The sequence below is a fragment of the Elephantulus edwardii genome, unplaced genomic scaffold (genome assembly GCF_000299155.1).
Source record: "Elephantulus edwardii isolate Elephantulus edwardi_28Jun2011 unplaced genomic scaffold, EleEdw1.0 scaffold00124, whole genome shotgun sequence".
Classification (NCBI taxonomy): domain Eukaryota; kingdom Metazoa; phylum Chordata; class Mammalia; order Macroscelidea; family Macroscelididae; genus Elephantulus; species Elephantulus edwardii.
The window spans coordinates 627,817-653,201 of NW_006399874.1; the positions used below are offsets into that span (position 1 = coordinate 627,817).

General features: G+C 39.2%; 1 protein-coding gene across 2 annotated transcripts in view; it reads right to left on the bottom strand.

The window, feature by feature from the left end:
* Positions 1-4,313: 4,313 nt before the first annotated feature.
* Positions 4,314-25,385, bottom strand: part of GCLC (glutamate-cysteine ligase, catalytic subunit) — a 48,514-nt gene continuing 27,442 nt past the window's right edge. Inside the window, exons 4-16 of one of the 2 annotated variants that reach the window (XM_006893128.1) lie at positions 25,050-25,163; positions 22,476-22,534; positions 22,240-22,373; positions 15,984-16,058; positions 15,417-15,533; positions 14,335-14,473; positions 13,765-13,877; positions 13,029-13,121; positions 12,650-12,754; positions 6,629-6,710; positions 6,380-6,483; positions 6,186-6,306; positions 4,314-5,144 (exon numbers count right to left, since the gene is read on the bottom strand). In XM_006893128.1, the coding sequence (XP_006893190.1) occupies positions 4,933-5,144; positions 6,186-6,306; positions 6,380-6,483; positions 6,629-6,710; positions 12,650-12,754; positions 13,029-13,121; positions 13,765-13,877; positions 14,335-14,473; positions 15,417-15,533; positions 15,984-16,058; positions 22,240-22,373; positions 22,476-22,534; positions 25,050-25,163 (1,468 nt within the window). In that variant the 3' untranslated portion in view covers positions 4,314-4,932. The remainder of the gene's footprint in view (positions 5,145-6,185; positions 6,307-6,379; positions 6,484-6,628; positions 6,711-12,649; positions 12,755-13,028; positions 13,122-13,764; positions 13,878-14,334; positions 14,474-15,416; positions 15,534-15,983; positions 16,059-22,239; positions 22,374-22,475; positions 22,535-25,049; positions 25,164-25,385) is intronic. The other variant, XM_006893129.1, reaches the window with a different exon arrangement.

Genomic DNA, 25,385 nt, shown 5'->3' on the forward strand with positions numbered 1-25,385 from the left:
CAGCAAACTCAGGTTTGCAGAGTCCCTTATCAAGTACTATGGAGGGCCCTGGAATCATAGCTCCCCCTTCACATTTTTTTTTACACAAAATTTTTATTTTATACTGGTTTATTACCAAGTTCATATACATTGTTCTTCACACCAGAACTTCTCCATATCCTCTATCCACTCCACACTCCACCTATCAAATTGTGCACCACACCCCCATTTCCCCCATCCTCACCACTCTGTTTCCACCCTCCCCTCTCTGCATTTTGAGCACAGGCTACTTGAAAGAGACAACCATCTTTTCACTTTACCAGGTTTATCTCCCCACATCAACTCAGACATGACCTAAACCAGCCACATCTTGGGGTTCCATGTCTCTTGGTTAATTTTATGTCAGGTGGTATATTAGAAGGGAGGCCAAGTCCAGTTCACTACATTCTCAATGACAAGGCTCCCAGCAGTCCAGCAGACACCCAGAAACTGAATAAAAAGGAAACAAGATGGTCAAAGTAGATTAAGTGGATCAGCTAATGGGATTCATTAACTCTGAGGTAGCGGAGGCAAGGATGGTGAAACTTCATCTCACACTTTGGGTATGTTGTCAGGGGAAACCAGTGTTAGGATGAGAACTAAGAAGCAAAAGCTTATGACTGAAAAATTAGTCTATCAGAAACAGGAAGCTAATGTTGACATGCACGGAATTGGTGCTTTGGGTGCATTAGTGATGCCTGAAGTAGGCGACACTTTGTGAGTCTGAATGACATCAGAGAACAGGGACAGGAGACATGCCCACTACACTTTGGACTCTCCATGGCATTGTCTCATTGGCTCATGCATTTGCCCAGAGTATGAGATATATTCACTTCACAAGCAAGGGGCCTTCCTTTGAAATCTCCTTTCAGCGGAAAAGGTCTGTCTCTTTGGGGGCATAACTGTCTAATAAATCTAACATTACTGTTTACCCTCATTTCTGCCTCCTTGACTCTTTCTTCTCATCCCTGTGCTCTAGTAAAAGGCTTCAGCCTATACTTTAACGCTCCATGCAGGAAATTTGGCTCTCCTGAGAAACACTAAAGTTGCTGTACTCTGTACTACTTTGGTTCATGAATACCATTCTCTCATCTTTCGTCAGGTATATTCTTTTAGTAACAAATGCAATCATGCAACATTTGGAAAAAGACATCTTAGGCCATGGTCTTTGCAGTGACTTGTTAAGTATGCATCAGAGAGCTGGACAATGACTAAGGATGACAGAAGAATCCATCATGTCTTTTGAGTTGTAGTGCTGGAGAAGTCTTGAACATTCCCTGGATTGCCAAGAAAACAAATAAGCCTGTCTTGGAAGGGGTGAAACCAAGTTTCCCCTTGGAGGCTAGAATCTTAAAGCTCCATCTCACATACTTTGGGCTTGTGGCCAGGGGGTTTCAAACCAATCCTTGGAGAAGGACATCATGAGAGGAGATGGATTGATATAGTAACTGGCGTAATGGGGGTAGGTGTGTTGGGGTCAGACTGGCTCAGGATAGGGCAGGCTTCAGAGCTGTTGTACATAGGGTTGCTATGAGTTGCAAAGGCACGTAAAGTTAGTGAAGGAGAAAAACCCTCAACAAGATAAATTGAGACACTGAGTCCGACAACAGCCTTGAGCATGTGAGACTGTGAGGATGGTGCAGTTGAACTATAGTTCCCAGGCTCACTCTTAGTTTGCATCAACTCCATGGCACCTGGCAATGGTTTCCCAGGTGAGGGTCCGAGAGCCAGGGCTTGCCCACGGCTTTTCCATGAATGCTTTTTCTGCTTATTCCAGTTCTTATTGTTTTATCTAGATTTCTCAGTTGTGTTCAGACGGCAAAGTTCATGGAAGTTGTGCCGATTACTTTCTCTGCCAGGGAAAGAAGGAAGTACCCTCAAGCTGCTTTTCCATGGAATTCATGTAGACAGAGCACGTGCAATGAGTAAACTTTTTTTTACTTGTCAGAGAAAAGTGAACTGGGGGGAGGGAGGAAGGTGTGTAACAATGAATGAATGGAAATTAAAAATTCAGAGGCTGAAAAAAAAAGTAAGTGTAGTTGGAGATTTAAAATGCATTTAAAAGAGAAAGACAATCTAAGCCCTTATTTCTCAATGTGATCTACATTGAGCAGTGACTGCATCACTGGTTCATTTGAAACGCCAACCCCAGGCCCATCAGAATGCATACCTAGAGGGATTCCTATGCAGAGGCAGTGTGAAAATCATTGCCCCAAGATCATTCAGATAAAGAAGTCTGAGCTCCAGTAACAGGGAAGGCTGGAGAAGAGTTTTACACAAAACACGGGGAGTGGTGTTGTGTGGGAAGACTGAGGATCAAATCCTTGCTTTTTTAACAGCAGCTCCCCACAGGACTTAGTGATTCTGTCTGAATAACTTTAGCTTAGACCGGAGTGTACACAAAGGCCTGTTCTCACCATGTCACCTTGACCCAGCATAGCAGAATTCCATTTCAGCCATATCTCACAAACCACTACCTAGTCCCTTTCACTCTCCAGGTGCGCATCTAAAATAGAACACTCCTTTATGAACATGGTAACAGAACCTTCTGACCTTCTAAGAAGTCCTTCTCAAGGAAAACGAAAAATTTTAACTGTTTTAACCTTTAGTTGAGTTACTGCTCCTTACTTGGAATCAGACTTTATTTTCCTATCTCTTCTCCCTCTTTACATAATGTGAATTCTTTTTCTCTTGCGATCAGGAAAGCCAGCATTCGCTAGTGCAAACATTCCAGAAATACCCCCTAAATGAGTAGTCTAGGCACCTCTAGGCATTTTCTCTTAACCTTTGACTAAACATCTTCAGGTGTGATGCCAGTGACTCCTGTATAACTTTCTGGAGTATGCCATTTTGACCGTAAATGTCCATCTTGACAGGGCATGATCTATATATAATGCCTAACCACCTCAGCTGGACAGGGCTATTTTTAACGTTAGATGCTTGTGTTTTTTCAATTTGCTGAATCGTGCATATACTCCTAACAAGACCCAGAAAGTCCTTCCCATGGCAGACAATTGAAAGAACTGTGCTAATACTGATTTCTCCCAGAAGGGCCAATTGCACATGATCCCCCTCCTCCTTTCATGAATAAACATGATCTCTTCATTTTGATAAAGACTTTTAAAATCCACCCATTAAGGTCCTTTCTCCACCCCCAGAGCCTTTATAGCTTGTTCTTTATTTGAGGAATCATGGGCTAGTGGTGCCTTGTCCCTCCGAGACTTTCTTTGCAGAGTATTTTTTCCTAATAAAACTATTTGTTTGCATAGAAAAACGTGGACTCTTGTTTTGCTATTCGTGCTTAACAGGCAGAAGAACTCAAATTTAAGGAGTGCACTGAAGACATTTTCTTGGCAACCATTTAGGGAGTAGTCCAGCTACAAAATAATTCCATGGAAGATTTGAGCTAATTAAAATGATACAAAACACACCAACACTATTCCAGGTTTCTTTTAGTTACAGAATTCATAATTCATACCCATTCAAGAAATTTCACAATGTTAATTCCATTCTTTTATTTCCTTCCACCACAAAACATTTTTGTTTTTCTGCAACCTGATTTACACAAGCAAACAGCAAATGGAAAACAGGCCTCCTTTAACCATCTAAATACATCTATGAAATATAGCACAAACCCTCAAATTTAAACAAACAGGTTTACCTGAAGTAGCTTTAGTATAATCTCTTAAAATTAGCATTACAATTGAAATGCTTTTGCCTATAAAGGTTTGCATAATCTACAATAGAGTTATTTCAGAAGCAGTAGAGAGTTTTAACTAATTGAGGACAGAAAAAAAAAACCCCAAAACTTTAACACAAACTTATGACAGTTATTTAAATTATTTACAATTAAACATTCAGGATCCTGATTCACAAAACTTAGTGCATTCATGATTTATTTGTTTTTTTATAGAGAAATAAGCAGTATGTAGAATGTTCCCCAGCTAAAAGCTATGGAGACTCTTAGAAGAAAGTCTGTCAATAAGCATATTTGAAACTGCGGAAAAAGTAAAAATAAAATTTCTGCAACTGCATTTCTTTTACAAATTTAAATAGCAGCAATCAGAGTAAACAGGGTCGCAACAGAAGAACTGAGGCCTTTTCTTGTACACAGAGCAAGAAAAACAATCTATCCCTTTTTTTAAAGGAAAAAAATTCTGCTCAATTCTCAGTACAAGTGACAAATCATTCAGGTAGGTGACAGTCTTTCTTAAGACAGTTGTATTGAGACTTAATGCCTGATTTGGCACATCTGAACAAAAGAGAAGAAGGAAATGTCTTTGATAATGGCCATCAGTTCACTAGGGCTTATTTTGTGGTGAAAGCTTGTTGCACACAGACCATGTGACCAGCTATTCCCACTGGAGAAGGAACAACATAGATAAGGTGCTAGAAATCCAAGATCATCCTTGAAGTACTCTAATAGATTCTAATGATTTTATGTACATAACAAAGGGGATGACTAAAAGAAAATGAACAAGAAACTATTTTAAAGTGAAGTGGCAACGTTCTGTGAATCAGGTCCCAGGTAGGTCTTCTGAAGAACAAAAATTTACAGTAAACATTTTAAGCTCTGGAATGCAAGTATAGTACAATGACCAGAACATTACATTTACAAAACTGCTTACACAGTAGTTTCTCCAGAGTAAGATTTTAAAAATGTACAAGCTAGTTCACAATACCTTTAGATACAATGTTATTAAAATACATTGTTAATCATAAAAATACTTTACTATGTACATGTACACTGTATAAACTCTAGATCTGTCTACTGAAGGAAGCTTCTAAATCAGTTTCTGTACCAAAGAGTACAGTTCTATTATTTGGTCTCCATACCACGCCAAAGGGTGAAGGGCTGAAGGTCAAGGTATTGCAGTTAGTTCGAAAAAACCAGTTTTCCCCCATCTAGAATGTCTAGTTGGAAGAGTCAGTTTTATTTCCACTGTACTTTACTTTCCTGAATGATGATCCAAGCAATTCTGGGCATTCACATAATTCATTTGCAATTTGGTTACACTTCACAATAAGGCTATAGTTCATTTCATCAGTTATGACACTATCTTGCTTGTAGTCAGGATGGTTGGCAATAAACTCCCTCATCCATCTGGCAACTGTCATTAGCTCTCCTGCAAAGAAAGGAATTGGGACCACAAAATAATTAAAAGGCATTTAGCAGCCAGCAAAAGAACCACAACTCCAAACAAAAATCCGTGTGCCCTTTCAGTATAACCACATGGCAGACTTTGGAAACTGTGTAGCTTCCACAGTGTTAAGGAACTCCTTTTTGGGGAAGAATTTTAGATTGCAGGCAGGCAATTAGAACACATACAACCAGCTGCTATATAGCAATTGGTTACATGCTAGCACACAAAAGAGACAGGTGACGGCATATGTGTACAAGAGCATTTGGTTAGAGTTCACCAGTTTTAATAAGTGTTATGAGTGCTTCAGAGGGCTGGCTGTAGGGTCCTGTGTTCCCCAGAGTCACCCTGATAAAGCAGATGAGGAGAGAACAAAGAAAAAGCAGAATGAATGCAGGGGAAATTGGCGGATGTAGTGGTAAGGAATGTGCTGCCAATGCAAAGGTACATGGTTCAAATCCACTCTGAAGGAGTAAGATAGGCATATCCTCCTGGGTGACTGACTACCTCTCAAAACCAGTGGAGGGTCAGCTATGGGTCAGTTTCAACTTGACAGTAAACAACAACCACCATTTAGATGGTGATGGGGTTACACAATCATCCTTGGTGATTCCAGAAAGTTTAAGGAACACACACACACACACACACACACACAATCACTGTTATTACTTTTATCAACAATGAACAATTATGTTGTGCAAGCTCAGTGTTAGACACTAGAAATGTCATTTCAAATCTCACAAAGGAGAGGGAATTTTTAGTATGCTCACTGTGTGAGAATAGCATCTTAGTTCTGTAGCTAACTTAACCTATAAAATCACTCAGCTCTTATTTTAAAAAGTTCAAGATTACATGAAACTGCCCATCCTTCTCCCACAGAAAATGAACACAAGTGAACAAAAATGACAGGAAAGCCAAATACTGTATTCATTGCCTATGATGGCATCAATTAAACAATTTCACACATTAGCCTCCAAATTGGAACCTATAAAACTAAGAATTTTTTTTTAAAAAAAGGTAGCATACCAGATGCTCTCTTCTTAATTAGCTTCAGGTAGTTGAGAATACTACATCTGGTGTCTACGTCCACTTCCATATTTTCAAGGTAAGAGTTCAGAATTGGGATCAGCCCAGGAAACACACCTTCCTACAAGAAACAGAAAATGCTATTAAGCCCCTGCCAGATGGTGTGAATAGGAGGCGAGCTGGCAGGCTCCTACCTTTCCGTTGATGATGGTATCTATGTTCATTAAAGTGTATTCCTCCTGGGGGAGCTCAGGGCTGTTCTGGGCCTTGCCACATCCATCCACCACAGCGTTGCCCCCTGTGCAGGAGGGGAGAGGTGCTTTAGTGGCTTGTAGTATAACATAATGCCAGAAATCCAAGAGAGACTGAGCATTCACATAATCCACTTGCAGTTTGGTTACACATCACAGTAAGGATATAGCTCATTTCATCAGGTGCAATACCTTTGCAAATATCTTTCTTGAAATAAAACTTTCCCTGCAAGACAGCATCTCGTTTCTGTGCTTCTTTCATGTTTTCATCCACCTAAGGGAGAAAAAGAAACAGTTATGGCAACACATTCTTGAGGACAGTCAGAAGCGGCAATGTCTTTTCACCTTCAACGAGGACTTCCTGAAGAATTCTACCCTTTCCTTCCCTTGCTTTCTGGCCAGGAGGACTGACTTTTAATTTTTATGTGTAGCCTGAGTCACTTAGCTATGGAGCAGCATATGCTTTTTAATCACTGGAGGAATTCCAAGAGATGTGTGCTTAAAAAAAAAATAATAATCAACACACAAAATTTTACATTAGTGTAAAACTTCCTTACTGTTGAGTGTGTGGTGTTAAGAAGGCAAAGGGTCCCCCTTTACACATCATAGTGACTCACCAAAGGTCTTAACAGTAAGGAACCACAGAGCAGGGCTAGAAGCCAGTTCTCCCTACTTCATTCCACCACGCAACTGGAGTTTCACTGCCTCACTTTGGTGAGAAAAAGGAATGAAGCAACAGGTGCTAGATGAGAAACCAGGTTGCTGGATGGTGTGGCAAGATCCTTGGTCCTTCAAGGGCTGAGTTGCCAAGCTACTGTTTGCCTGTATGAGGATTCTGGCCATGCTGACTTGGGAGAAGCCCTCATTCACAAGCCTGACCAACTAAAAAGTTCATCCCTATTTGGGATTAATTTTTCTAATGACTTTCAAAGACACTTAGTAGAGGGTTTAAACCATTTTAAAAACCGTAGCCCGCTATTTTCGACAATGAAATTTTAGGTGATTTCTTTAGAAATATATTTAAAAAGTCAATGAGAAGCTCAGTTTAAAGTGAGAGATGAGAGTTATAAAAAAATTGGATACTTAGCCTTCTCATCCTCATTAACTATTGTCCTCTTCTTTTTCTAAAGAAACTTAAGAACATTCTAGACACTGTGAGCAGTATATTCACACTATTATTGTTAGGCACCATGGAGTCGACCACGACTGATATGAGTAACAACTGAACTATGGATCTGAACCTTGCCCTATCCTGCACCATCTCCTGATCACTTCAGCCCATTGTTCAGTCATTGTGTTGAGGGAAGTTTTTAAATTTTGTTAAACAACTGTCTGAAATTCCACCACGGCCTGGGAATACCTGTTTTCATTTCCACTATTTTCTTAGCCTTGAAAAAATTCTGCTTTATAGTTGTTTTTTAAAAGGGAATGCTATCATTCCTCTATAGATTCTTAAAGAACATATTTGACTGGTTAGGTTAATTTCTTTTTACTATAAAAATATTTAAAGCTAGAATTTCTCACTAAAGAATTGCACTGCCAACTTCAAATGACCTTTGCTTTCCTAAAAAGGTAAATATTGTCTCTGAGTGAGTTCTGACTTAGTGGCCCTACAGGACAGAGTAGAACTGTCCCAAAGGTCTTCTGAGGTGGTAAATCTTTATAGGAACAGACTTTATCTATCTTTCTGGGGGCAGCTGGTTCCAACCACCTACCTCTCAGCAGTCCAATGCTTAATTCAATGTGCTTAATTAAATTTAACCCTCTGTCTTTCCTGTAATTTGCCATTATAATTTTAAATTTAATTAAAAAACCTATCTGGAGTAAAAATACTGAATTCTCAAGTGCTCAGTTTTTTGACCACCTTTCTGTTGCATTTTGGTAGAAAGTGACCTGTTACATTGTCTACTTCTAAAAAACTGATGATTTTAATTTTCATAGAACTTCCTCAGGGAACTTTAAAATCTTTGTGCTATGGTATAAAATTAGCTATTTCTTTTGTTCTTGTTGTGTGCTGCTGAGTTGGCATCAACTCATAACTGACCTTCCAGTAGGTTTTCAGAAGCAGTAAACTGCATCAGAGGAGACTGCCCCTCCTTCTCTCAGGAAGCAGCTGGTAGATTCAAATTGTCCACTTTTGGGATTACAGGGCAGCTTTTACTGAGGCCATCAGAGCTCATGATATGTTGAGTTGATGCTTTCTAGTGCAGTAATTATATTCATGAAATTCATGGCGGACAATGAATTAGTAAAGACTGAACCACTCTTCTTCAGAACATGAGATTCAGGAAAGCCCAATTTTTCCACTGCTCTGTGTATGAAAAATCCAGAGACTGGGAAAGTGCAGCAGCTATTCATTTTGGAGCTGTTGTGTTGTTGTTGTGTACCACAGAATCGCAATTGACACACAGCTTACGCTCTGGTGGGTTTTCAGAGGCAGTTAATCGCATAAGAGAAGATTTCCCATACTTCTCCCGAGATCAGCTGATGGCCTTGAACCATGTACCTTTGGGATTACAGCTCAACTTCTTGCGACTAGGCCACCCACCAGGGCTCTACCATACATTTTAGTAAGGAGGTGAGCATTTACAAATAATGAGGCTTAACTGAAGCAATGTAACAGAGCTGTCATTTAATTGCCTTCTGCCTTTTCTTATTCTTTGATTATATGACCTGTCAGTTTCTGAGTAAGGTGGCAGGTACTCAATGCTTCACCTCTATCAATTCCATACAGCCTCAAAAACATCCACTTATCTCCATTCTACACAGAGAAAGTGAGGCACTGAAATGATAAAAAACTCATTCTACATTATATAAAGCTATCAGTAGTACAATCAACTTACAAATTTAGGTCTCATATGGAAGGCATATCTTATCCACCATACTTAGGAATCTAAGAGCTTTAGGTTTGCTTTTTATGATATGATTAGAACCACAACTCTTAATATCATCGTGAAAGAATAGGTAAGATTTCTTCCTCTGTCCTATTTAAATATTTCTACCTTGTTGCTGTTGTTGTTGTTAGGTGCCACTGAGTTGGAAAAGCTCATTATCAGTAGTCAAAACTAGATCAGGGGCAGACTGTGGTTCAGATCTTCACTTACTCATATGCAAATACAAATTGAGGCCAAACAAAATTAAAATAAGTCCACAAAAACCAAGATAAGGTCTTGAATCAATTCCATCAGAATTTCATAATCATCTAAAGAATAGGTTTGAGGCACTGAACAACAATGATAGAAGACCAAAAGAGCTGTGGAATAATATCAAGGATATCACATGAAGAAACCAAAAGGTCAAGACAACTATGAGATATCATCTCACCCCAGTAAGACTAGCAAAATTTAACTGAATAGCAAGCAACAAATGCTGGCGAGGTTGTGGAGAAACTGGAACCCTTATTCACTGTTGGTGGGAGTATAAAGTGGTGCAACCACTGTGGAAAGCGGTGTGGCGCTTTCTCAAAAAGTTGCAAATAGAATTTGACCCAGCAATTCCACTACTGGGAATATACCCTAGAGACCATAACCAACATCCAAGCAGATATATGCACACTCATGTTTATTGCGACTTTGTTCACAACAGAAAGGAGTTGGAAAGAACCCAAGTGCCCATCAACAAACGAATGGATAGAGAAGCTGTGGTATATTCACACAATGGAATACTACGCTGCATTGAAAAACAAGGAACTCATGCAATAGTATTCAAAATGGGTGAGCGTGGAGGACTTTATGCTGAGTGAAATATCTCAGTCACAAAAGGACAAATACTGTATAGTGCCCCTGTTTTAAAACAGGACTGACCTCAGGGGTAGGGAGAGACTGAGAAAGATGGGTTGCATTGAAACAGATGAGGGAGAAAACTATTTAAAAGGAATATGTGATTAGGTATTTTTGTCATGATAGGAGTCCAGAGCGAAGGCTGCATGGTGGAGTGGACCTGGAGGGAGGGATTGTAAACAATGAAAGAATTTTACTTTTCCAAGAGGGTAGTGTACTTGGGGGAAGGGTTGGGAGGGGAGAAAAGTGCAACAGTGAATGAATGGAAATCCAAAGTCTCTGTAAATTTTCATTGAAATTAATAATAAATTTTAAAAAAAGAAAAAAGGGGTGAAAAAAAGAAGGAAAAAACCTCCAAACTTTCTCCCTATTTATCTTAAATCAAGTTTTAGACAAAAGTTGTTTGTTAGGTAGGCAACTGATCTGTAATGAATAAAAACACTTAAAAGAAAGATTTGTAAAATATTCTCAGGGAATTTTTAAATGAGAGAATTTTAAATGAGGGAAGACGTTTAACAAGATGGACTGACACAGTAGCTGCAGCAATGGGCTCAAGTCTGTAAGCAGTGAGGAAGACAGCACAGGAAAAGGGTGGATTCAGATCTGTTGTTCACAGGGTCGCTATGAGTCACAGGTGACTCAACGACACCTAAGAACTACCACCTTGATTTTATTTTGTCTAGTATTACTTTGCCTTCTTGTATCTTTTTAAAAGAAGATGATTATTTAGCTCATTATTTTCAACACTTGTCTTGATTTTAGGGATGTCTTATAAATACCATATACTACAATATTGCTATTTTTTTATTAATTTTTGCTTTTTCATAGGAGAGTTTAATCTATTTAAATTTGTCCCATTTTTACCACTTTGTTTTCTGTGGGTTATGTTTTACCAATTCTTTCACATCCTAACCTACTTTTATGGCAGTGATGTAGTTTTTACTATTCCTTTCCCCATCCTCCTTAGTAGTTTAGAATACAACCTATTTTAATTGATTGATAGTTTCCTTATCTTTCTCTAACTAGCAATTCTCTATGTTTCAGTCTTCATAATTTCCACTTTATTACCATCTTGTTGGGAGAGTCTCTCAATATGGCTTAAGGCACTAGCTTGGTACTTTTCTACATATGCTCTACTGCCGACTATTAAAAACAAATCAGTTGCTGTCAAGTCCCCAAGTCTGTCAGAAAACTCTCGATGGATCTGATCTCTTAACAGGTGTACATATAAGAGCAACATGGGCCCAGAGAATTCTACAGGTTAACTCTGTCATGGGTATGATGGACAGTCAGACCAGATTCATAGACAGGGGGGCTTCCTTCAGGCACAGGGCAGCAAAAATCTTCATGCAGGAAGGAGGGAGTGAGGCACACTGAGCCAGATGCTGGGCTAAGGCTTATTTTTTCCTTCCATGTTCTGAAAGGGTTTCTCTATTTCTGCTTTAAGACTTACCTTCTGGGAAGGTCCTGCACTCTGCCTAGCAGTTTCCCCAACTACTTTCTGTGCCAAGAAAAGCCACTGGTCCAGGAATCCAAGTTCCTACAATACAACCTACTGCCTGCAACCCCATCTTCCCCCACGGTTCTGCTGGAAAAGGACCCTAGAAAGCTCCTGTTTTGGTCTTTGTTGGGCTGGATGTTCACGAATGCATTGTTGTTGTTGTTGTTATGTGCCGTCGAGTCGCCTGCGACTCATAGCGACCCTATGTACAACAGCCCTAAACTCCGCTCTGTCCTGTGCCAATCGCACTGTCTCTGACACTCCCATCCCAATTATCCCAGTCACTGAATCAATCCACCTCATAGAGGGCCTTCCTCTCCTGCGCCGTCCCTCCACCCTCCCAAGCATGATGTCCCTCTCCAAGGACCGGTCTCTCCTCACTACATGTCCGAAGTAAGTTAGACGGAGCCTCAGAATCCTTGCCTCCAAGGAGCCACCCGGTTTAACCCTCTCCAGGACAAATCTATTTGTTTTCCTAGCAGTCCATGGTATTCTCAGTACGAATGCATTAGTTTATCTAAAACCATAGCATCATCTGTAATTTCTGGAAATCATTCTATTTCCGTTGAAGAGGATTCTCCTTACACTCCAGGAATTATTATCCACTAATTTTGTGGGACTTTAACCATCATTTGAGCAGAAATTCTCCAGAAATAAGTGGTTTTCATATTCAACCCTAAATCTATTTTGAATGGGCTAAGTAAGCAAAGATCTACCATGAGCAACTCATGGCCTTCCCCAGCCTAGGGTATCCATTAGTCCCAATTATGTTGTGCCCAAATCCACAACACAGGACTAGGTTTAGTTTATTTAAAGGGTGAACAGTTTGAAATGAAATCGTATCTGGAATTAGTATTATGTATGAATGAGTTAATACTAGCGGATATTGATATACATTATCTGTCTCATTATAATGAAATAATACATTCTTACCTTGGACAAAGGAATGAGAAAATCCAATTTGTATGAAAGGATTACTCTGGTAAGCAGCACCACAAACACCACATATGCAGAATTCTCAAAGTCTGTTAGTTGAACCTAGACAGGTAGAAGCCCAGAGAAGCAATGACCAGCTGCACAGGGTATACTCTGCCCTTACCCAGGGTCCTCGCTCACGCCATTCTCAATCTCTGAGTCATTCCTCTTTCCCACTCAATCTGGAAGCTCTCTTATCATAATCTAGTCTTAAAGAAGTCAAGCCTATACAGCTTTTGGACTTGCTTTGATTTTCACAATATATTTAAGAACCTCCTGATAAAGTTCCAGAAGGAAGGTGGGCAGAGAAAGGGCTCTGCTGATGCCTTTATCTTACCTCCATGGGTCGAAATTCTACTCTCCATCCAATATCTGAGTTAGGAGGAGGGGGCTTAAATCTCATTGTCTGCCAATTTGTGGACTGAATATTCTACAATAAAAAAAAAACAAACAAACCATAACAGAGAAAAAAGGTAATTTTACATACCTCCAGAATACTGGTAATTACTTAGGGAAAACAATCTACTGTTCACATAAAATACTCTTTCATTTGCTCACTGTTTATATCTTAAAAAAAAAATTCCTTTCTAAATAGGAGAACACAACTGGAAATATTTGTGGAAGATGGCGTGCTAGACAAGAGAGCAAGATTTTCACAAATGTTAGCTGATAAAGCTGCAGGACTGCAACAAATGACCACGTTATTTCATTCAGCAGATTCAGTTTGAATTTTCACCACTATGCAAACACTGGTGACCTAGTAGGAAGAAGCTATTCTGCAATCTCAAAAACAAGTGGTTCAAACCCACCAGCTGCTCCACAGGAGAACAGTCTCCTCCCATGTGATGTACTGCCTCTGAAAACCAACAACGCAAATAAGAGGAAATACTGAACAAAAACATTTTATATATGAACATCTTATGTTCATCATTTATATGTATGAATCATAACATATGGGTACTTTGAGGCAATTAAAAATTTTCCTTCTTTACTGCACTGGGTAATGGTCTACTTCCCTGAATTCATCATGTCTCTGTTTAGGAAGTGAAACGTGTTCAAAATAGAGCAGATACCTCAAAATGATCAGACTCATTGGCATCATCCAGGTTTATTTTCTCCTCAAATAGAGTCAGTGGGTCCCTAATAAAAAGGTGAGCAACATGCTGGGCCAGGAGATGGTCAATGCCTGCAAAGACAGATTACACAAGATTCATCTCAAAGGGAGAGTTCCCATCATTCCAGAAGCCCAGTGAGAAAACAGGACAGCTCAGGAAGTTTGAAGAAGGGACATCTAGAAACTTAGGAAGCAGCTGGCTTGCTCTGTATTCTCACCTCATCCAGGACTTTATCCTAATGGACACTGGGGAAGTGGTACGTTGTCATTCACTACTTACACAATGCCTGCTGGGGCACTGGTGTGGACCTAGATACAGACCTCCAAAGTAAGTTCCTTTTGCTAAAAGTCAAGAAGATCTCACAAGTATTTGGAACTTGAAACTTTAGGAACAAGCAGCCTCATAAGAAAAGTTAGAGACTTCACACTAAAAATAGAAACCAGACCAGGAGTCAGCAATAAAGTTTAAAAGAGCTTTGAAGAACTAAAGGCGTACAAGCAAATCTAGAAAGAAGCAGAGAACACCCACCTTCCTGCAAGAGCTGTTCATAGATTTCCTTATCTATCGTCAAGTTGATATCATTGTACTTCTCCCCACACTCAGACAAGTAGCTGTCGATTGAGTCATACCGGGATTTACTGATCCTATAGCTGTTATTCTTCAGCGGCTAAAATTGGTGAGAAGAAAAAAAAGCATAAATGTTATAGAAAAGACCTGGAAATAAATGTGTTAAAATGCTACGTAACTTTAGATATACTAACAATTTATAGGAAAATACGCAATCTTAACATGAGACACTTCTATTTTATGTTAAGAAAAGAAATGTCAAGGTTGAAAGCCAAAATAAATCTATAATGTATATATAACAAAGATTACAGAATGATCTAGCATTTAAAATTTATTTAGAAAGCTGCCTTAATAGAAAAGGCCAAAGTGATAGTACATCCCTGGCTGGTGATATTATAACATGGGGACTCCTTTGTGCACATCTATGCCCAAGTCCTATTTCTGAAGATAGGATGTCAGGATGGTGCCTGACTATTTTTAAAGTTCTTCACAAGAAGTTCAGACACAAACATATCCTTGGATGAAGAGTGGTAGAACAGCTTAAGATATAAGCAATGATATGAGACATAACCAGACTATTTCAGGCAAAACCTAATGCTGTATGCGAGTAATTCTGACAGTAGATTACATTTTGGTGGCAAAACCATTTATGAAGCACTCAGGTTGGGCCAGAAAAGCTTGCTGGTAAAAAACACAAGAAATTAATAATTACAAAAAACCCCATACCAAACCAAATACAACAAACCCCAGCTGTCAGCACTGACAAACAGCACCACTAGTTAGAAGAGACTCTAAATCAAGGACAAACATCAACAGGCGGGAAGAATAACTCCCCGCTGCAATCAAGTCACGCCTCCCACACATTCACACCAAACACTATGAAGTCAAAGGTCAGGAACAAAACCAAGTTTAAAACCTGTGAGGTTCTTCTCATAAGGGTCTAACTCATGCAATAATAATTTAAAGAAAACTTCAAAATGGAAACTAGTTACAATCAACCCTACTGTGGATTTATAAAGGTTATTAAAGAGAACTCATCCCACCTCCAATCCTCTTTCCTCTCGAGTTCGATCATCAACAGATGCAGAAATCACTCCCCATCGACAGTCAATGTCTGACACGTAGCCTCGGTAAAAAGGAGACGCAGCACTCAAGGCCATCTGAAAACAAACAAAAGCCAGAACTTGCAGGTGCAAAGTGTGAGGTGCATGCCGCACAAAACCCCCTTGTAGGCATCCTTCTGCTCAAAACGATGAGATTACTCAACCCACACAGTTATAAAACATCTTCTACTGATCCCTGCATTTGAGCAGTGCATCCAAGAAACCACCCTAATGCATGGATTTAATTCACCCAGATTGTCTATATAATGTGAGGACATGAGAGAGATGAGTGAAAATGACCCTTCACAAATAAATGCTTTACTACCAACAGTGAACTTTCATACAGTTCATAACACTTCATTAGCGCTGAACCTGAACACTATTTGCTAGTTCATTTCTGACAAAGTCTTACCCAAATCTGAACTGCACACAGCAAATTTTTTGTATCTGTGCTCATTTTAATATTAAGACATTTTGAAATAATATATAATTTCAATTTCTACTTACGACAATTGGACAGATTGTGGCCAACTGATCATAAAGGTATCTGGCCTCAGATATGCTGCAGGCCTGGAATGTCACCTGTTTAAGAATTGCAAGTTATTAACAACGAAATGCAAATTATCATCGTCCCTAAGCAATAATGTCTAAGAGGGGCAGTGGCAAGGGCAAAGACTGTATGGTGATTCTCTTAACACTTACTACAGGAGCCTCTGTATAGTCTTGGATAAACTTTGCTAGAATATAGTACTGAATCATGTTCTAATACATACAGATAACTAATACAGGTAAATAATCATTCCCAAGATAGACGATACATAGTGAAGTTCAGCAGGGCAGCATTTCCTCTTCTACTGGGTTATATCCCTGTTCAGCTTCCCACTTTTACTTTGAAAGGATGGGCTCAGGTTTTGCCTGGGCTGTTCTAGGATATACAGGAAGAGGAAGTTTAAGAAACAGATGTGCCATGACACCTAGACTTAGGAAACCAGAAAACAAACTGGCTGGGTTTCTAGGACTGGGGTGGGGTGGGGGTGGGGGGAAATCAAACCCACCAGAGCTGGAGAAGGCTCAGATGGTCTCTTGAAACTGAGATTTAGGATACATATGCGAGAGGGGCAACACTTAATTTTGGCAGAAAAGAGAAAATGTAGGTGGTCAGCACAAGCTCTGTAATACTATCACCTCAAAGAACCCTTTTCTTTCTCCCAGAAAGGAAGGAAAAAAAAAAAAAGATGTAACCTCTTGGGGAACAGGGAAGGGTAGGAGTGTTAAGTTGTTTGTAGTAGAATGTTTGTAACATAAACTTTAAATTGGTGAACGTTTCATCATATATTTTATCAGTACGTAATTATGACAGTTTGAATTCAGTGCTGGTGCAAGAAAAAAATGTGATTTTTAAAGAGCTGAAATAGAAGCACTGAATGTTTACTTTAACAATGCTACTTTAGTTTCATTAGGTTTTTTTCTTGGCTAAAAAAGTTAACTGTGGTCTTTAAATTTTTTTTTAATTGGTTTTCATTCAGTTACTCATACGTTTCATTTTATAACAATAATTTCAATAATTTTAAATAGGTATTAACTTTGTTTTTGAACAGCAGATAGCCTCTGCTGAAGACTTAACAGGTTTCCTTGGTGAATTATGCTAGCACTTCATATCAGTATGGTAACTAGAAGAAAATTACTCGACAAATTAATATCTTGTTCTATCAGATCCCTTAAAAAGCATAAGTCAGTATACTATTTTAATTAAGGAATTAAAATAACCATTAGAAATTAATTCAACATAAATCAGAGCTGTGTTTGCATCAAGAAAAAAAAGACTTCAAAGGTTAAAATAGAGAAAGGATTGAGGATTGGGAAGTAGGTGAAAACTGAAGGCATTCTGTGCTAACTCAAAGGCAGTACACCTCCGGCAGCTGGAATCCACCAGCTCTGCACGAGATGGGCAGTCTCTTTCTGTCATGACTTGCATTCAGCTTTGGAAACTCAGCAGCAGATGTGTCCGTCCAATGCACTGTGTTGTTTTGAGTTCCTCTTGACTGCTGCTTTCATCAATATTGATTGTAGATCCAAGTAATACAAAACTTTTGTTATCTTCAGTATTTTCTCTGCTTACCATTACGTTGTTTACTGGTCCAGTTATGAGGATTTTTTGTTGTATGTTGAAGTTTAATCCGTCTTCACTTTCAGCAAGCAAGGTTTTATTACAGAGTGTTAATGACCCTTCCTCCAATCCTGATGCCATTCTGTTCTTCACAAGGTCCAGCTTCTCATACAATCTGCTCAACAGACAGACCTAATAGGTCTCATTTTAAAAACCACACAGTATGCCCTTGTTCTGTTTGGCTGACTGCTTCCTTGTCTATGCAAAGGTTCTACAAGAGCACAAGTCTTCGGGAATCCCCATTCTTCATAATATTATTCATAATTTGTTATAATCCACCCAGTCAAATGCCTTTGCATAGTCAATAACACAGATAATGATCTTTCTGTATTTTCTGCATCCAGCTGAGGTTCATCAGACATCACCAATAGCATCCACTATTCCAGGTCCTCTTATGAATCTACGTTGATACAGACAGGTATGTTGCTGTCAGGTGCTGTGGATTTGGCTCTGATTTACAGCACCCTGGTGGACAACAGAATGAAACCTTGCCCAATCCTGCACCCTGCTTAGAAGTCAGCTATGCTTAAACCCACTGCTATAGTCACTGTGTCAGTTCATATTGATGAAGGTTTTCCTCTTTGCTGCTACTTTTCTAAGCATCTTCTCCATGGGATGACCCTTCCTGATAATACGCCTCAAATATATAGAAATTATCATATCCTAGAGAGCATTACTACAGATAATGGCTGGGGGTTGAGAAAGAGCTCCTACAGATGATCAACTTGGGCTTCTGGTATCCCTTTAAAGCATCATGTGTGTCACTGCAAAACCAACAAGGGGGACTGCAGAAGGGGAGAAACAGATACTGGAAGCAAATTTTTAAAATTTCCTTAGAATCTTGTTTTGAAGCTACACAATTTTCTTAGAGAGGAAAATCTATCATAATATGTGATAAACTTGCTTCTTATTGAATGATTTCTGAAAAGCTGTCTTTAGAATCAACAATATGAAATGTGGTTAAGATGCCACTTACTTTGCACTCCACGTCTTTAATTAATCCTTAAAAAATTCTTTACCATTACCTTTTTCTGTTTTACTAATAAGTAGTTTCTAGTGGTCTACTTAAGGAAGATACTAAGCAGAGAATTCTCTGGTGACATGTAGAATTGACTGATCACATCTGCCACGTATTTTCTACTGTTTGAGTTAATGTTATTTTTAAAATGGAGTACTGAAACAAAAGTGTTGGATATTATTATTAAGAAAAAGAAAACATACCTCTAAGCCTAAGACAAAGTTTAAATCACACAGAACATTTAATTTAAAGACAATAAAAATGTTCATAATTGTCATCAGACATGCTTGTTTCTATAAACAGTCTTTCAAGGGAAAGAGTATCTTATTAAAAATTATATGACAACAGCTGCTCTGTACCTGGCAAAATACTCTGGTTTAATATTAAACCAAGAAAAGGCAATCTCTGATCTCATAATTGCACAATACAATTTTAGAGCCAGAGACCGTGTGTTCTAGTGCTTAATGGTTCACTTTAGAAATATCTGCCATAAAGACAGGAAAGCAGATTGAAAGTCAGAAGGTTTCTTTATAAAACAAAAAGTGACCATATGAAAGGAAACTTACTAGCCTATGCTTGTTTGGAAGCCTTGTATTTTATATTATGTATGAATGTAGGAAAAGCAGGAAAAATTTTATCTATGGTTGTGTTAATCAAACATATTCAGTGTGGAAAAACCTGGCTCTGGTACTGCATTTTGATTACAGTCATGTACCTCATAACATCCATTCAGGCCATGTCTGACTAGATATATGGCTATGGTCTCATAAGATCCTAAGAGTTCCATGATGGGAGAATAAGATATAGCAAGCACAATAGCTTTCCACACACAGCATGTGCATTTCATGTTTCTTGTAAACAAAGTGACCGTGTTTCTGAGTGTACAACAGTATACACAAATACAATCTGTAATCCATGCCTTGCTTAGTATGTCCTAATAAAAGGACTATGCTACTGGCTTCTGTCTGTTCTGTAGTGTACTTTGCATCTAAAAAGTTTATCAGTAGGCTATGCTTGACTTTCAGGTAGTAATATCCAATCTCATATATTACAGGACTGAAGCACTGATCTTTTTTATTTTGTTTGGGGGAAAATATGCTCTCAAACACAGCTAATAGCAACAGTAAGAAGCAAAGAAAAATAATCAATTTGAAGTGAAATAAAACGTTATCAAACACACAGATGGAAAAATCAGTGAGCGCTCACCATTTAGGCCATGTCACACCCAACAATCATGGCAAACTTCAAACAAGGAAAAGAAATTCTACAAGCTGTTAAAAGTACCAGCTCCATGGAAAACTACAAAATGAAAACCCACTGCAGATTCACAGCAACCCTTCACTGGGCTCTGAGACCGTGTGGAGGCTGCCGACCTATCCTTGTAGAGTGACTGGTGGATTTAAACCTCCAATCTTTCAGTTAAGAGATTAATATGCAACCCACTGCACCATTTGGGCTCCTTGAAAGCTGCAGGGCTAATGAAATTATCAAAGGCTCTGTATCAGACATGGAGATGCTGTTTATGTTAATTTCCTTAACGCCTAAAAAAACAGCAGAACCAGACATTATGGTATTCATACGAATGTATAAATCACACACTGTTTTATTTCAAAAAATGTTATCACAGATGCTATACATAATTGTACACTGTTTCGAAAAAGAAAAAAAAAAAAAGAACCAAAGCAACTTTGCAAGGTGTGTCTAGGTATAGTATACGCAGCAGCGGTTTGAGGATGGCAACACTGGGTTTCTTTGCTTCTGCACTGAGGGTGACCAGGCTGGAGGCCCAGAGGAGCCTTACCTGGTGTGCATCAGGCTCTGAACAGCTTTAAGTCTTTAAAGACACTATTTCTAACCAGCCTAGGTAATCAAAATGAACTAAAAATTGTCTAGGGCAGTAGTAACCGGTATGCCTCATCCACCTGCTCTTTTTTGCTAAGTCTTATTTTATCAAATGAATTACATTTACCTTTATATGAATACATATATGAAAATTTATAATTTTAACTCCTCTTGTGGCCCAATGGCAAGAAACTATGCACTTTGAATCCACCAGCTGCTCTGTGGAGAGAAGGATGGGCAATCTCCTCCTGTATGATTTACTGCCTCTGAAAACCTGCTGGAAGGTTAGCTATGGGTCTGTTCTGACTTGATGGTATTTAACAACTCTTGTTCTAACATGATTTGCATTGAGTTATGGATGAAAATATGTATTTTAATAAGAACAATAAAATAAGTATTAGCTGATATTCACACCTAGAAGTGACCTTAAATATACACCTTTCTTTGAACCAATCAGAAAAACAAAGTCAAAGAAGTGAGGTGAGTTGCCCAAATTGAGTAGTGAGAGACGCCAATATAGAATACAGATTGTAGCCTGCACAAGGGGCTCCATACTCTCCCACTCACACCCTAAATGAATGTGGGTATAATCACTCCCTGAGACCAGCCTGCACAGACACCAGTGACCTAAATCAAGAAAAATTTCAAGCATACTGTAAACAGACAAAAGATCATTCTGTAGAAGGCAAACAGGGACTGTTAACTACATGTTTATTGATTTTACTAGACAGTCCAAACTCAACCTTGCTGCCATTCAGTTGGATCCCCCTCATACCAACCCTCAGACGGGCTGCGAGTTGCACAGGAGGACACTGCCCACCTTTCTCCCAAGGAGCCGCTGCCAGAGGCAAACCACCTGAGGCTCGGTCTTCGGGGTAGGGGCACAACTTGCTATGGAATTTGTATAAATGTAAAAATTTAAATTCTTCCCTTGGACCACAAAGACTCTGGAGTGCCTCCAGTGGAGCTTATTTTTGGAAATAAATATGCTTACATTCTGAAAGCTAAACTGTCACTAGATGGCAGTACACATTAGATATGTTGCAAACTGCACATTTCACATTAACAACTAACACTGTAAAATTTAGTCATGAAACAGCTTCCAGTGTTTAAACTAAAATCACTGATTTTCAGAAAGTAATCAGCTATAATTTTAAATCTGATTAAAATGTGAATTTTAAAATAAAACATGTCTATATGTTTGTGTGTGTGTGTACACACACACACATAGGGAGCTCAGGTGGCAAGAAGCTGCACTATAATCCGGAAGGCTTGTGGTTTGAACCCACCAGCTATTCCAAGGGAGAAAGATGGGCAATCTCTTCCTGTGCGATTAATGGCCTCTGAAAACCTACCAGAGGGTCAGCTATGGGTTGGTTAAACTTGGTGGTGAACAATATATACATACTATACACATATATTTATTTATAAGTACATAAAATACATGTGTATAGACATACATAAATTGTAAAGCCCTACACTCAAACCCACTGCTCTGAGTCAATTCTGACTCATGGTGACCCTCCATCTGGTTTCCAAGGCTGTGGAGAGTAACGGGAAACTTCCTACCTTTCTCCTGCAGAGCAGCTGGTACACTGGAGCCATTAACCTTCTGGTTAGCAGCACAACATTCAAGGTGCTACACCACCAGATATCTTTATACATAAAAGTGAAGTCCACAAATAGAAAGGAACACAGACATTTTGTCTCCCAGAATATTTGAAGCAATACAATACCTGAAGACAGCAATTGCCCATCCCAAATCCCATGGCATCCATATAAATATGATCAGGTTTAGAAGCCCGTGCTGCTTCCTCATCCTCAGGAAATGTCTCAATGAATGGAGACGGCGTGTTCTTGTCTTTAAATACTGTTTTAAAAAGAAAAAAAAAAAAGAAACCAGCAGTCGAGGGTCAAGGATTAAACACTCAACAAAAACCTACCCCTTTCCACCACCTCGTTGTGGACTTACTTGGGACATTGATGACAACCTTCTCTCCTCTCCTATGTCGAATATTTCTCGTTAAGGTACTAAAACAGATAACCAAATGTCACCAATTGGCCATCACAAAACCATCACATAAAATGAAAATTTAATCACATATAAATAAATAAAATGACTCCAAATGTCTCAAACTATTTCCTAAGACAGCCCTAGAAAATATGAATGTCAGGATATTAAGAAAGTACTCCATTAATATCACTTCCTTAGGCGTTCTGGTGGTATAGTCCACAGCATGCTGCACTGATAACCACTAATAAAACTTTCTTGACTTGTTTAAGAGTATCATTCTCTCCCCTCCTCAAACCCTGCTGCCCTACTGAACAAAATTTAGGTTTCATTACTCCCTCCTCACAACCTAAAGCATTAATATTTATCCTCTAATCTTGTGCTATTCAGTTCCGAAGCTACCAGGCACACTGTGGCTGTTAAACGTGTGAGTTTTGTTAGTCCTAATTACAAGGGTCTCAAAGTTTAAGGTTTTGAAAAGCACAAAAATAAAGTAATATTTTCTATTTTAAAATAATTACTATTTTGGCAGCATCATGATAGACTGTGAAGAGACTGAGATTGTTAACAGCTTCAGTTTGCTTTATTTCAGTTTGTACTTTATTATCAACACTGTTGGAATCAGCAGCCAGGAAATCAAAAGATGACTTGCATTAGGAAAGTCTGCTGTTAGGGGCCTCTCCAAAGTACTGAAGAGCAATGGTGTCACTCTGGAGACTAAGGTGTGCCTGATACAAGTCATGATCTTTCTAATAACTTGCTATGCATCAGGAAGTTGGATAATGACTAGGGATGATAGAAGGGGAATTGATGCCTTTGAGCTATGGTGTTATATAAGAGTATCGAATATACCACAGACTGCTAGGAGAAATAAAAGCTTGTCTTGGAGAGGGTAAAGCCAGGCTGCTCTTTGGAGGTGAGGATTCTGAAGCTCCGTCTGACATACTTTGGACATACTGCAAGGTGGAATCAGTCCCTGGAGAGGGATGTCATGCTTGGGAAGGTGGAGGGACAGTGCAGGAGAGGAAGACCCTCGATATGATGGATTGATTCAGTGACAGGGTAATGGGGGGTAGGTGTGTCTGACCTTAAGATTGGCACAGGATAGAGTAGGGTTTAGGGCTGTTGTATGTGGGGTCACTGTGAGTTGCTGGCGATTTGATGGAACATGACAACAATAAGATATTAAAATGATAATGTTTTAGACATACCGGGGTAAATGAAAGAAGTATTAAATGTTAAGTTACCCTGCTTTTTACTATTTTTAATGCTAAGTAGAAAATTTCAAATGACAGCTATGGCTCACATTGTTTGCATATGGCAGTGCTGCTACCGACAGAATCTGCCACTTCTCTTCAGAAGCCGCTGGGACGCTCCCAGACAGAAGTATCCTCCTGTCTCTACAGAAAGGCCTCCGGTGCTACCAGCTTTTGACACTTGTCATTAAAACCTTTCTTTTCTTTAATTTTATTTGGAATTGACTCGTAGCTGACCCTCCAGAATGTTTTCAGAGGCTGTAAATCATATGGGAGGACTGTCAAGCATTCCCATATGAAGAAGCTGGTGGGTTCAAATCGTGTACCTTTTGATTGGTAGCACACTCCTTAGCACTAAACTGCCAGAGCTCCCCTGCCCTTAGAATGCATTAGGTTGTTTAAGCTGGGAATTCTGTCTGTAAATCTTTGTCTCCCCAGAAAGACTGTATGTTGCAGACATGAGTATGAACACTGAGAAGTCTCAAATCCCTAACGCAGGACAGGAGCCTAGGTTTAGGATGATGGGTCAGTACACTCTTAAAGTAGTTTAAGATTATAGGTACAAGATCAGATTGGTTACGATTCAGAAGCAACTAAAGAAAGCTAAGCTTCAAACTATAAACCAGCAGGTCTAGAAATTAACAGAAGATAGTACCCACTACACGCTATATACACTGTACTTTATTATCAAATTAAAAAGGATAAGATAAGCATATTATAGATGCTAGCGAGATCCGGTGTTGCAGTCTCTAGGCAGTTGCCCTGTTTGTAAAAAGACTATCTCTCTGGTGGTTCAAATCTACCAAATGCTTTGAAGGGTAAAGGCAGGCAGTCTCCTCCTGTGCAGTCTACAGCCTTGGGAATCTGATGTACAGTCAGCAATGCGTTGGAACTGACTCTACAGCAATGAGAGGTGAAGCGGTGATTCAAGGAAAGGAGTAATAAATGCAGGAGTAACTAACGGGAAGTTGGTCAATACCGATCTACACAGAATTAAGACAGACAAGAATCTGCTCATTAAAGGGCAGGGCACTAATGGCTAATTCTAAAGCTAATGGCTTTAGAATGAGTTGGAAAATGGACAAGCCAAGCTGTATGGAAAAAGCAGTAACTAAGGAGCCTCGGGGTACTAAGGCTATGAACAAGTATGGCTATGGTCTTCTCTAATTAAGGAGCCAGAACGCACTACATGTATTCTCATCAGGATTATTACTGTTCCAGAAGACAAGGATCTCTCTATGCTAGCGTCACCTGCACCTAAACACAAAGGCATACTTACCTGAAGCGGGGGTGCTTGTTAATTGCTTCATCTGGAAAGAAGAGGGACTTGGAAGCTCCTCCTTCGACTGGGTTGGGTTTATATTCAGGCACTGTGAATCCAGCACAGCCTAATCTACAACAAATTATAGAACTAAATAGACAGCATTTGTTTTCAGGAATTAACTGTGTTTCACCATCATTGTACCTGTTAAAGTACTCTACTTCTATCACTTCCCTTCCCAAGGTTCTAGCTGACAGATATCCCCTTGGCTCCTTTGGTATCTTCTCACCAAGATTCTCTTTTCTGATTCCAACTCTTTAATAACTTTATCAGAAAGTCCCACTAAGTATTTTC